We start from the raw sequence: 12,993 nt of genomic DNA, 5'->3' as shown, positions 1-12,993 counted from the left end.
TGACCTCCCCAGACCCTAGCAAATGATATTACAAGCCATTAAAACTATTGTCATACGATTCTGCTCTGAGTTTTTATAGTTTCCACTCGTCATTGCATCCAGAAAATATAAGCAGCCCGTCTGCCACTGAGCTACTCTCTTTGTGTTTATTACTACTGAAACAAGATATGAGGATATTGTCATATCTAAGTCCAGGGGAAAATTACAGGCCTGGCAGGCTTGTGACCTTTGGACTTAAAAAAAAATCAAAACCAGCTTATGGATTTTCATTACACTTTTCTTTCCCTTAATTTTCATCCAAAGCCCTTGATCTATATTGGAATATAATTGCTAATTATATCACTGTGTTACACAAGCAGAGAAACATGACCTGGCCTGTTTTCAGATGAACTCTGAGAGAGAGACCATAAAACCAGAAAGCATGTCTTGTCAGAGGGAAAAGCTCTTAATTATTCAGAGTACAGTTCAACCAATTTGTCTTTTGGCAAGGACATATTCTGAGCTCCATTTGTGTGCAGTCTCAGTAGGATTCTCCGAGCACAATAAAATAGGAGACAACACTGTTTAATGCAAATGATACAACAGTCCACTGCTGCCATTTTCCTCATGTAGTTTGCTCATTATCTAAATGGAGATGCCTCTTTCAGACTATCATAAGCTTCATGCAGATTTTCCAGCTATGTATTCAGAAACTTGTTCCAAGTTTTGTTCCCCAGTAGGTAGAAGAGAGATTTATATTCAGTGCAACTGCAATGTCTCATGATTGAGAAGCTGGCTACATTCTAATTAATCAGTGTTAACGAACAACATATTCAGAAAACAAATACAGCAACAATAGACAGCAAATAATACACTCAGATGATAACTTCTAATTAATTCTGCCTATTGAAATCCATTAATACTGTTTCTCATAGGGCATAAAATGAAATTAAATATTCCACTGTTCTTTAAATTGTTTTAATTTTTATTGTAAGTCCTGTTGTGCTAGCTTTTGCACACATGAGCATATAGCAATGCTGCTCCCGAGAGTCCAGCAAGCCAGGAGTGGAACCAGTTGCATTTTTATGTGAAATTCAAATGATAAGGATGAGAGGTACATGTTGCCCATTACACTAAGAGACAGAAGGCTCTAGGGAGACCTTACTGTTGCCTTTCAGTACTTAAAGGGGGCTTATAAAGAAAAACGGGGACAATCTTTTTAGCAGAGCTGGTTGTAATAGGAAAAGTTGTAAAGGCTTTAAACTAAAAGAGTAGATTCAGACTAGGTATAGGGAAGACATTTTTTTCAATGAGGGTGGTGAAACACTGGAACAGGTTGTGCAGATTGGTGGTGGTCCCATTCCTGGAAACATTAAAGATCAGTTTGGATGGTGCTCTGAGCAACCAGATCTAGTTGAAGATGCTCCTGGTCATTGCAGGGGTATTGGATGGGATGACCTTTAAAGGTCCCTTCCAATGCAAACCAGACTGATTTGGTGATTATCAACCAAACAATGCTTTATGTGTGGTGCTGAAGGTGTTTTGTTATATACCTGAGAAAGCAACAGTTTTACTTATACTTTAAAATATTAGAGCACTGTGTTTCCAACATCATTCTCTTCTCAAGCTGCTGAAAAAACTGGAAGACTAAGATGCATCTCTTTTAATTATCTTCTTTCATTTTTTAGTGTTTTACTGCCCTTCAAACAAAAGTAGCAAGGATCTCGTGCACTAAGCATTTGACAACAGCAGAACTAAGGGGTAATGAAGTTCAGTGGCATAGCATAGCTGATGCTTAGTCTAAGGGTACCATTTACAGAAAGGGAACTAGAGTACTTATTAGTGCAGAACTGGTAGAATATTGTAATGCTACAACTATTTATCTGTGCAATTTAGTCCTCTGGTCTTAATGGCCATTCTGTAGCAAAACTGTGGATCCAAATATATGGTCTGTGGTTCATATATGCAGTACAAAAGCAGGGAGGAGGAAAGAAAAAAAGAGGTGACGATGGGAGCAAAGAGCAAATTCACAGTTAATTAATCAATTGGTCAATCCTTTTTATTATACACACAGTTAATGTTCATTAATTAGTGTACATGAAATTAATTAACACTTTAAGTTTCCCAAGTTGTACTATGAACTTACTGAAACTCTTGCAATCAGATACTGATGCATGGTCTTTGAGAGGTAGCAGCTGGTCCTGTCTTTTCTATTCACTGCAGACTACTGGTTTTTGATCCTGAGATTCTGTAGCTATTTCTTAGGCGACTCATCCTTGGTGATCTTATATGTATTTCTTAGGTCATTGGTTTTGTGCTCTGCCACATGAAACAAGAACAAATCAGGTAAAAAAAATAAAAACAGCAGTAAGAGAGTATTTATTATGAGGAGTGGGAGGGAATGTACAACATAATTTCTAGTCTTCAGTGGAAAAATAAATGTGATAAATGAGTTGTCCAAAGTTACAGGAAAAGAGGAATTGCATCCAAATGTTTCTACCTTTCACTTTTTATTTTAAAGCAGTGAGTGGATGGTGGTTTGTAAAGATACTGCCACCTTACATATATGCTGTTCCTTCTTCTCTCACAGGGGCTGCGGATTATTTTTTCAGATGCTTCCAGGCTTATCTTCAGAATGAGTGCTTCTAGTCATGTGAGAGCTACTCTCCGGATCTATGCAGAGAGTTATGAAAAGGATCCTAGCCAACACAATAAGGAACCACAGGTAATAAAATAGCATTGTAACAAGTCAGTAAGTAATTCACTACATCTGTAATAGCAGTGGCTACAGGTGCTCATCTTTAATCAGAAGTAACAATGCTTTGATCTGTTTACTGTGTTTGTAGATGATTTTTCTAGTCTTGTAGATGTACACATTTTGAAGCAGGATCACCAGTTTGAATGTATGTTGTGTAATATCTAGCACAACAAGAACATCAAGGGCTGAGATGCCTGGTGGTAAATGTTGGGCAATGACTTCAGGTCTATTTAGAGAAGCCATTCAAGTTTGATTTTTTTCGCTACTTTTTTAGAAGTGTTGTAATCTGAGTTGTAAAACAATATTTTAGAAATAAGATAACCAGTTTTCAAGCAGGTTATCTAGAAGTCAGGGTATCCCAACGTTTCCTCATGGTGAGAGTACAGTTAGGAAATAATGGATGCCAGTCGAAACAATATAGGGATTCCTTGTAAGGGAAAGACTTGCATCTGTCTAAGAATTATGTCATACCATAACCAGACTTTTTCCTAAGGAGAGTGAAAGCAAGTTGCTGGATAGTCCAGCAGATGCCTAGAACAATGAGTAATATAAATAACATTTCACACTGAGATTTTTCCCAGTAAACCACCTTTATGCTGTGATACACAAGAGAGGACTAAGGATGTTTCATAGAAAAGAGGTTCAGTATTTGGCTTGTAATAAATGGCATGCAGTGAATCACAAATGCTGTGATAACTTTTGCCAAAGACCAGTAAACAACATGCTAGTTAGCTACAGAATCATCAGATGAGCAACAGCCAAGCAAAGATTTTGGGGCAGGAGCTGTTTTCTTTGTGTTTTCATTGGAAAAAGCAAGCCAATTAAAAAAAAACAACAAACAAACAGCAAAACCCAAGTTTTTTAAATTTGTCTTCATCATCAAACAGTAAATTTGTGAAACAATTTTTGAATGGCAAGTAGGAGAGTTAAAAACAAACTGTTTTTCATGTGGCCCTTGTTTGGTATATGAGAAGATTGTGTTACATATGAATGTATGTGTGAGTGATTATTAAAAGTGATTGTTTATGGTGCACTTTTGTCCAAGAGCAAAGAACTGAAATCAACAACCCAGAAGTCTTTGAGTCCAATATCACTTAATAGGAATAAAATGAAAGGAGTCTATATGCTTCAGTCAAGACATTGATACAACACTAAGAAGAAATGCAATTTGCTAGAGAATTATTGCCTCTTTGTTTACTTTTGAAGCATTAGTTTTTTTTAGCATGGCTTTGGTTAGCTGTATGGTCCAGAAAAATCATATAAAGTTGTTCTGGTTTCACGTGGATTAGAGTTAGTTTTCTTCTTAGTAGCTGGTACAGTGCTGTGTTTTGCGTTTGGCATGATACGCTGGTTTAAAGGTGAACCAGCAGGGGAAATGAACTCACCATGAGAGAGATTATATGCCAGAGGCTAAAATTTAATAATAATATTACAATAAATACACTGACACAAAGAGAAATTGCTTTCAACTCACAAAACTCAGCAGTATAATCCAGTGTCCTGTGGCACAAACCCAAAGGGGTTTGTTAGCCCTTGTGCTGAGACCCGCCTGGTTCCCCCCAAGTCCAAAGCAAAAAGAAGTGAGAAACTTGTTGGTGCAGGTGATGGCTGTAGTCTGGTCAAGAGCAGTGATCTCCTCCTGTCGAGGTCCTGCTGCTCCTCTGGATCCAACAAGTGCCTCCCGAGGTCTTACCCACCACTTATGTACCCTCAGGGAGCACCCAGTCCCTTCCCCTGGGCGGGGACTCACACAATGGGTGATTAACTCTGGGAGCCAGGGGGTATTGTTGAACTGTTGATGGCCCCTTAGCAGCCATGCCGTGCCCTCATGCCCCCCCCCCCCCCCCCCGCTGGGTGTGAAGGCAATAATGGCTCCCTGGGCAGCTGCTGCTAATGGTTCATTGTCCTTGGGGAATGAATAGAGGGCGTAGAATACACAGCTTTGATCACCCACACACAGTGATAGCTGGTTCCACCTGCTGAGCTGGGACACATGAGAATAATGTTTAGAACATACTGAAGTTTAGTTGTTGCTAAGTAGTTCTTACCCTGCGTTAAGGACTTTTCAGTCTCCCGTGTTTTGACAGTGAAGAGGTGCACAAGAATCTATGAGGGAGCATAACTTTGGCAGGTAACTTGAACAGGCCAAAGGGATATTCCATACCAAACTATGCCACGTTTGGTGTATAAACTGGAGGGGAGTTAGCTGTGCGGGGCTGGTCACTGCAGAGGAGCAGGCTAAACACCAGTCAATGAGTGGTGAGCTGTTGTATTGTGCATCAGTTGTGGGGTTTGTTTGGGTTTTATTCCACTTTCCCTCTTTTTTCTTTTGTTCTTCATATTATTGTTATGTTTTAGTTTATTTCTGTTGTTAAACTGTGCTTATCTCAACCCATTGTTTTTGCATTTTTTCCAATTTTCTGCCAGTCTCACCAGGGGCAGGGGAGTTAAGCAAACAGCTGCGTGGTACTTAGTTGCTGGCTGGAGTTAAACCACACCATAGAGTGAACAAATTTTAAATTATCTGGAACTGCAAAGGAAATAGATCATATGAGAGTAGTTATAAAATGTTCCATGAATCAAGGAAATTAGTTCACTAAACTTGATCTTCCCTTGAAGCTTTTGGATATACTGGAAAAGAACTAATCTGTTGGAAACACAGATGTTTCCACAGACCACTCAGTTTCTATTTTCCTTCTATTTCACCCTTCATATCTGCCCTCCTCTATTGCTAGAGGCAGAACTGGCTTTCCAACCTTTATTGTTATTTAACAGTCACACCATGCACAAGAATAGAGAGACCACTTCCCTTTTTTTTCCGTGGAAAGTGTGCTGCTTCATGGTAGTAAACTGAACATCACCATTGCTGTGGATATTACAGTCAGTTTAGTTTTTTCCACAATTAATCAGGCTATCCAAATTGCTTAGATCTTTTCGGATAGGTGGCTGTAGCATAAACTTTTCCAAAGGCTTCTGCATTTTTTTGGAATGCCAAGGCCAAAGCCTGCACATTGAGCTGAGCTGTATGTTGAGTCCTTATGGTGGAAGCTCTGCAGGAGGTACAGCTTTGGTGCCAGATTCCGTGAACTTTGTGCTAAGCTCACTTTGTAGTTGTTTCATTCCATTCTTTGTGTCTCTCACATCACTTTGTGGTTACTTTGTAAGTGTATTGGTTTGACTTTTAAAGTATGTTACAGCCTAAGGAAAAGCTCCTTCTGGTAAGTAAGGCCATTAAAACATGTTTTGAGGGATTTGCCCCTCTCCTGCCTTTGTTTTTCTTTCATTTTAGTTCATGTGATAGTGATTCTATTGCCTAGGTTACACAGGGCTAACAAGAGCTTTAAGCAGTCACATGAAGCAAAGGAAAATGATGTGTAAGCAGAAAGAGGTAAGAAAGGAGGGAGTTATTTCTCAATTCCCCTGTGTCCTTGTTCCAGGACTTGGAGCTGTCTCAGTTACCCTGACCTGTTTGAGCAGCCTTCTGTGTAATGTTTAAAAAAGAGAGGACTGAGAATTAAAGTAAGTGTTAGGAGGAAAAAGTATTTCTAGTCCATGTATGAAATGTCAAGTCTTACTATGATTTATACAGTAATAACACCACCTAGCAGTTACATATGGTGGTAACTTCAAAGCATTCTGCAAGCATGTTTTTCTGGAGGCTGCCATTACAAACTGGAAAGCTACTTTATTTGATACTAAATCTGATAGACAACTGAAGACAGAATTTGGGGTTTGACAGCAGTTTTTAGAGAGAGAAGATGCACAGATAGTAAACACTTCTTTTTTTTTCAGAGCTCCAGGAGTTAAACTATTGCGCTTCTTTGACAACTTAATTCTGTACAAACTCACTTGTTTATCTCTCTTTAAATCTGAGTCATTAACAGTTTTTCCAGGGAGGTGCATGGAGTATTATGCTGTTGCTTAAAAGTCTGTGCAAGGTCTGAAGGCTTGATCTGGAATAATTACTTTCTGAAGTGTGTTTTTGATTATTAGTAATTCAGGTGCATGAATGCCTAGTCATACTATGAGAAATAAATAAAGCTTTTTTTGTCAAGCAAATGAATTGAACAAGGGTTACTAACAAAAAAGGGAATGCATGCATTTTAAGGAGGTTTTTTTGTTTGTATTTTTTTGTTTGTTTGTTTGGTTTTTTTTACTAACCTATAGGCATATTGCGAAGTTGTAAGGTTCCTGAACATGGCTGGGCAGGTACCAGGGAAACATGCGATCGGGAATCGCAAAATAAATGTAAATAAAGCAACCCTTCACCACGAGGGCAGCCATAGGGGCTCAACACAATTTAACCAATCAGAGAGGAGGAAATGCCCCTTTCATTACATAAAAGGGGTGGGATTTTAGAAGCATAAAGAACTTTGATTTCAGAGGTCTGCTTTGGAATGGGGCAGGGCAGGGCAGGGCAGGGCAGGGCAGGGCAGGGCAGGGCAGGGAGCACCTGAGACATGTTTGTAAGTAAACACTTCTGCTTGTTATTTTTCTTTGTTTCACAGGCTTTGTTATTCTTGTAAAATTCAATAAATAGAGACATTTTCTCACAATACAAGGTTTAAACAATTGTTGCTGAATTTTTGTCCCCAGTACTACATTCTCTTAAGACTGGCCAATTCAAATGGCCTTCCATTACCTCTCCATGTGAACTTAGAATACAGGCAGTATGTTGTTTAATAGTTTACAAATAAAAACACATGTACAAATAGTATATAATTGTATATACATATGTACAGATATAATAACTTTGACCCCAGCGTTTCACCCTGTACGTTCACTTGTGTATATGTAAAGCTGAGAGAGACCAAAAGAACACTGGTGGACATGATGCTGAAGGAAATGCAGATGAGCACAGTAAGAGAAGACAGAGCAGAAGTTTGAAAATAGAGAGTTGTAGTTAGTCATTGTTCACTAAAATGTTTATGGCCTATTTGAAGGTATTACCATTCTCTTAGCCTTTTCCTGTTGTTTGTTTGTTTGCTTTATTATGCCTGGATAAATTCTGCAGAATTTTGTTCACTAATGAAATCAGTGGGGCAACTTGATTTTGAGACTTAAGATTGGCCTGTGAAAAGTGAATTTGAGACCGTGTAAAGTTGGTTTTCCTAACAAGACTGAAACTCATTGCAGGCTGGAGGAGAGACTGAAGAGCCTCACAGGCTTTTCAGGTAAAGCCTGAACAGCTGATTTTGCATCAGAACTGCATTGACTTCTGATGAAAGTTGGCAGGTTTTAGCATAAAAGCTGCACATAGCAGGCTTTCACAAGGTGTTTCTTGGCATACAGGTGGCATTTATCCACCCATTCTGAGAAAATTATTTTCTAAGGCTAAACTCCAGACACATGGAGCTTTTAACCTGCCAGCAGGTACATTTCAGCCCTGCCTAACCCTTTGATAAACCAGATGTATCATGGGACTAATCTTATGTGAGACCTTGATTAGAAGAGAGCAAATTGTATGGAATTTTCTTACAAGATCACAGAGGGAAAAAAACACTACATCGGTTAAGCAGTCGAGCTCTGACAGGTCTGGTACAGATTATTCCCAAGCAAAATGCTTTTAATCTTTATTTGTCCTATGTTAGATATCTGCTTGCTTTATTGATTTCCTGGTACAAACAATCATTCCTACCATTTACATTTTAGAGATATAACTTCTATCTGTGGTTACTAAAGAAAAATTCTAATTAAGTCAGTTCTGTTAATTTTAAATTCTTAAATTTTATCTAAAGGATAACATGCCATATCCCCTGAACAGTTTCCAAGGGATAAATGCCTTATTTAACATACAGAGTGGTTGCAATTGTTATTTTGAGTTGACAAAATATCAATAGTAAAGTTTTACAATTTTTTAAGTAGAAAAAACCATTTGAAAAGTATTTTAAAATCATAATATTTTTGAGATACAGAAGTCTTTCTAGAGTCATATCAATGATAAGTTGTTGCTGGCTGGGCTTTATCTGTTGCAGCTGAAATGTAAGCTATTCATGGCAGAGATAAAGGAGTTTTTAAAAGGCATATACAGTTCTAGTTCCTTGTTGTTCTGTCCTGCTCTTGTCACTCCAAGCATAATGCACTTTTGCTTCCTTTTTTTTGTCTTTGGAATGAAGAAATGTAGTTACATTGAAGATGGAATTAAAGAAGGACTTTCTCTGTAGAAAAGGATGATTATAACAAGCAGAATATTTAGTAGCAACTGAAATTATTTGGAAACAGAGCAGCAGCTAAATTGTTAATGTAAATAGATGTCACATAAAGTAATTTGGTTTTATGTTTGTTCCAGCATTGTGTAAAGTGTTGCTTGGTTTGTTTTCCTCTTTTTCTTCAGAGTGCATTTGTTGCCCAAGAAAGTGGAGTCTCATAAAGCTGTTCAGTAGGGTTGCTTTTAAAATTTTTGTGTGCTTTTTAGATTAAATAAAGAAGAGGTTTCTTACAGGAGTGGCAGCAAACTTAAAATGCTTTGGTGTCACCCAAACCTTATAGACTGGCATAATGTAATATTTACTTTTGCAGCATTTGCTCACATATATGAATTTTTTGCTGTGCATATTAATCTTCTCTAAGTACATTTGACTTGAATAGACTAGTGTTCTGCCTCAATGATTATTCAGTAGATAGATATCTAGAAATATATATTTATCTAGAAATATCTATTTTTTAACAATAACATGTCAGACTGTTCACGCTTGTGCATAACTAAGTTTAATGATAAACTCACTTGACACCAATGGCATTCTTGGTGTTACTGCATGACAGTCTCTTCACTCTTCTGATGTAATAATCTGACTGTGTAAATAAAGCAAACACCTGATCCTATCAGAAACTGTTAGGTGGCTGAAATAGATTCAAAGTATTGAGTATATTAAGCTTATAAAAAGATATCTGTAAATTTAAGCTCTCCAGAATTAGTTTTGTTTCATTTGATTTTCAAACCTGATGGGTTTGAAGCTATAATTAGTTTATTTGAAAGGGGAAGCTAAAGGAAAATCTCAAAGGGTCAGAGAATTAACTTGCTAGTTTGGTAACCAAATATGCTATTCTCTGAAAAGAAGGTTTTCACACAAAACTTGGTCAGTTTATCTTTGAGTATCATTTAATTAACTGAAAGAAGATTTAATTACCATTTGAAAAATTGTATTTTACTTGGTTTTCTTGTTGTACCATTTGAAAAATTGTATTTTACTTGGTTTTCTTGTTGTACTATCATAGTTGTCATCTGTACTCACCCATCTGGGCATATATATATGGCCATTTAATAAGGTCTGCAGCATGAAACTTGAACTTCATGCGGTTCTATTGGAATTGATCCTATTAATACAATTACATGTGTTATTACTCAAAACATACTTTTGTGAATTCTGTTAGGGTAGTTGTTACAGTACCTTCTGACCCTAAGCTTCACAGATGAGTATGATTTAGGAATAAAATGTCATCCATGTGGCTTCCATTTATCAGAGTAGAAACAATTCAACTTCTGTAGAATTTTGTCAAGGTTGTTTTGTACAGCAGATTTCACAAGAGCTCCATGAGTCCTGTTACAAAGAAATATTATTGGTATAGTGTATTTACTGGTTTATCTTTTCTGCGTACGTTAGGTATACTCAGGGTAGCACTTCACAAAGCATATACTAAGAACAATATTATATCAAGTACAATATAACGGTATAGACACTATGGCTGTGTCAGGTTTTGATATTATTAAATTATTTACTATTAATATTGTATAATTCTACAGTTAAAGGAAGAATTTTTAAATTTAAGATGTCTTTTCATATTTTTTCTTAACATAATTCAATGTATTTCTCCTTCTTTAGTCTGTGCTGAGTCCTCTTATAGCAATCGCACTGAAGATATCTCAGATTCATGAGAGGACAGGACGAAAGGGACCCACTGTCATCACCTGAAGCCACAGAAGATTGTTAAACCAGGGCCAAAAGAGGAACAGCAAGGAAGACACAGAACCTTGTGAAGACTTGTTAGCCACTTGTGCCTTGTATGATTTAAAAAGTTTTCTTGGGGAGAGAGGCAGGGTGGGAAGAAAAATTCAGTATAACATTGAGCATAATCATTTGCATTGATCTCCAAATGCAATAGTATATTGACTTCTTTGTTTTACCTGCAACATCTTAATTTCAGATAACAATATAACCAGAGAAACAGGCTTAACCTTCACATGTTGTCAGCAGTGTGACAGAAAATGACAACTGCTTAGTTTTGAATGCTGCAATAAAAGTTGGAGAAATTTCAGTTAGGGAGAGAGAGGGAGAAGTTACAAAGCAAAGACATGCTTGGTGAATATTGTTTGGGATTTTTGTCACCTTCTGGTCAGTTTATGAAGGGGCATACAGAGCATTATGAGTCATATGGGCTGTGTACTAAACTTTGTATTTCCTTATCTGACACCATGCCTCCTGTCTTGCCTCTCCTATTGCTCACAGATGCACACTGACAGCAGCGTTGTATACACACTTACACATGTTCCCAAAGAAGGGGTTATTCCATATTTTTTTTATCCCTGCTTTTAAAACATATCAATGTGACTTGTGCCTTTAGATTTTCCAGATTTTTGGACTCTTGTTGTTTTCCTCCAAAGGGAGGCATTTGTGCTATAGAGCTGATTTTGTCCTTCCAGCACTATGGTGGATATGGAATCTGACTGTCTTTTGCATTATTCTCCATCTCAGGAGGTGATACTGGTTCTTACTGTGTTTGAAAGGTAATCACTGCAAGTTCAGCAATTCTTTATGAAGGAGTTATGGAAGTTTTTTTAAGCCTTTGGAATAGTCATACTTCACTTACCACAAAGTGAAGTAAGTGAAGAATTATAAAACAAACTAATGAATTAAATAGAAATACTTGTCTGAATCACCTGCTGGACACAGTTTCTGCTAGATTCTTGGTAACAGTGGATGATGGAAAAAAATTTGGAGAGTGCAAGAGACGTCCCGGCATAGATCTGAGAAGGCTTTTGGGGATATGGACATCAGCATTTTTCTGCTTGTGAAATGATACTACAGTTCTAGCTACAATACTGTGCTCTGAAGAACATGAACACTTTATGCATGTGATTTGTTTGAACGCTTTGCTTCCTTGGCAACAGTGTGGTCACTTGTATCTTTCATAAAGGTGGCTTTGTGCAATTTACCTCTTTGCAGTGTATTTCAGTTCATTGTGGTTGTCAAGTTTTAGTGCAATTTATATAATATTGCCACAAAGGAAATTGTTTTGATTTCTTTCAACACTTCTGTCAAAAAATAGCTATGGCACTTAGTACACAATAAAGAGTAATGCTGTCTATCTCTCTTAATATGTAATTGTAGACAACACAAGACACACTGCACTTTCAAGCATCCTAATAAAACTGCCTTTATAATAGAGTTACATTATTACTTAATTGACTCGAACAAATGAGGTACTAATGTTGTCACATAGTGTCCTACCTTACCATTACATATTCCCATAAAACAAAAGAGATTTTAAGGCATTAGTTGTTTTTATAAAGATTTTTCTTTTATATGACCATGGCATTCTCACACAGTTTGGACATCTACTTTTGAATGTAAGAGTATTTATCTTTAGAGAAACCTTGTAAAGAATGTTTCTGAACAAAACCTAGTTTGTCTAATCTTTTATCTTTGTTACAGTTCAAACTCCTCTAGGTGCAGGTTGGTAGGCTCTTATTTAGTAGACCACACATGGTCAAGCACAGACACGGTCTGGATTATGACAGTTCAAATTAGAGTTGCATGAGAGAACGTTCTGAAAGGCAGTCCACTAAAACTTCTAAAATCTCCTACACATTCTCTGACAATGAAATAATTTTTGATCACATAGTAAACTAGCTATTTATAGTATGGAGTATACCATTTGCCAAGCTTTTCTGAGATGGGAATAATGCACTTTGAAAAGTAAGATGCACTGAAGCCAGGCATCTTTAAGGGTGCACTGGGAAGACTCAGAAGGAGCAGATGAGAACTGTGAAGAACAATACCTGTACTTTTATCAGAAAGCTGTCACTAGAGCTGCAGCAGATGGCAGTCTGCTTTCATGAAGGTAGTCATGGTAAAGGGTATATTTTAAAATCTGAGTATTGACTCTTGGGCTTCAGGTCCTTTTTTAATGAAGGAGGATGATACTGATAAAATCGAACAGGTGTTTTTCCACCAGTTAATTCCTGTTCTCTGCAAGAAGATGAATAAAACTTTGTAAGGCTGAAGTACAGTGTGTATCTTTATATCTGATGCATGTGG

The 12,993-nt window shown here is 37.3% G+C and overlaps 1 protein-coding gene across 2 annotated transcripts in view; it reads left to right on the top strand.

The window, feature by feature from the left end:
* The window catches only part of PGM5 (phosphoglucomutase 5), a 73,337-nt gene extending 61,217 nt beyond the window's left edge, over positions 1–12,120 (top strand). For both annotated transcript variants that reach the window (XM_071581150.1, XM_071581151.1), the window contains 2 exons: positions 2,570–2,704; positions 10,558–12,120. In XM_071581150.1, coding sequence (XP_071437251.1) covers positions 2,570–2,704; positions 10,558–10,647 — 225 coding nt within the window. In that variant the 3' untranslated portion in view covers positions 10,648–12,120. The remainder of the gene's footprint in view (positions 1–2,569; positions 2,705–10,557) is intronic.
* Positions 12,121–12,993: the final 873 nt, after the last annotated feature.

The sequence above is a fragment of the Pithys albifrons genome, chromosome Z (genome assembly GCF_047495875.1).
Source record: "Pithys albifrons albifrons isolate INPA30051 chromosome Z, PitAlb_v1, whole genome shotgun sequence".
NCBI classification, from domain to species: Eukaryota; Metazoa; Chordata; class Aves; order Passeriformes; family Thamnophilidae; genus Pithys; species Pithys albifrons.
The sequence above is the reverse complement of the archived record's forward strand: the minus strand, read 5'-3'. Positions and strand labels throughout refer to the sequence as shown.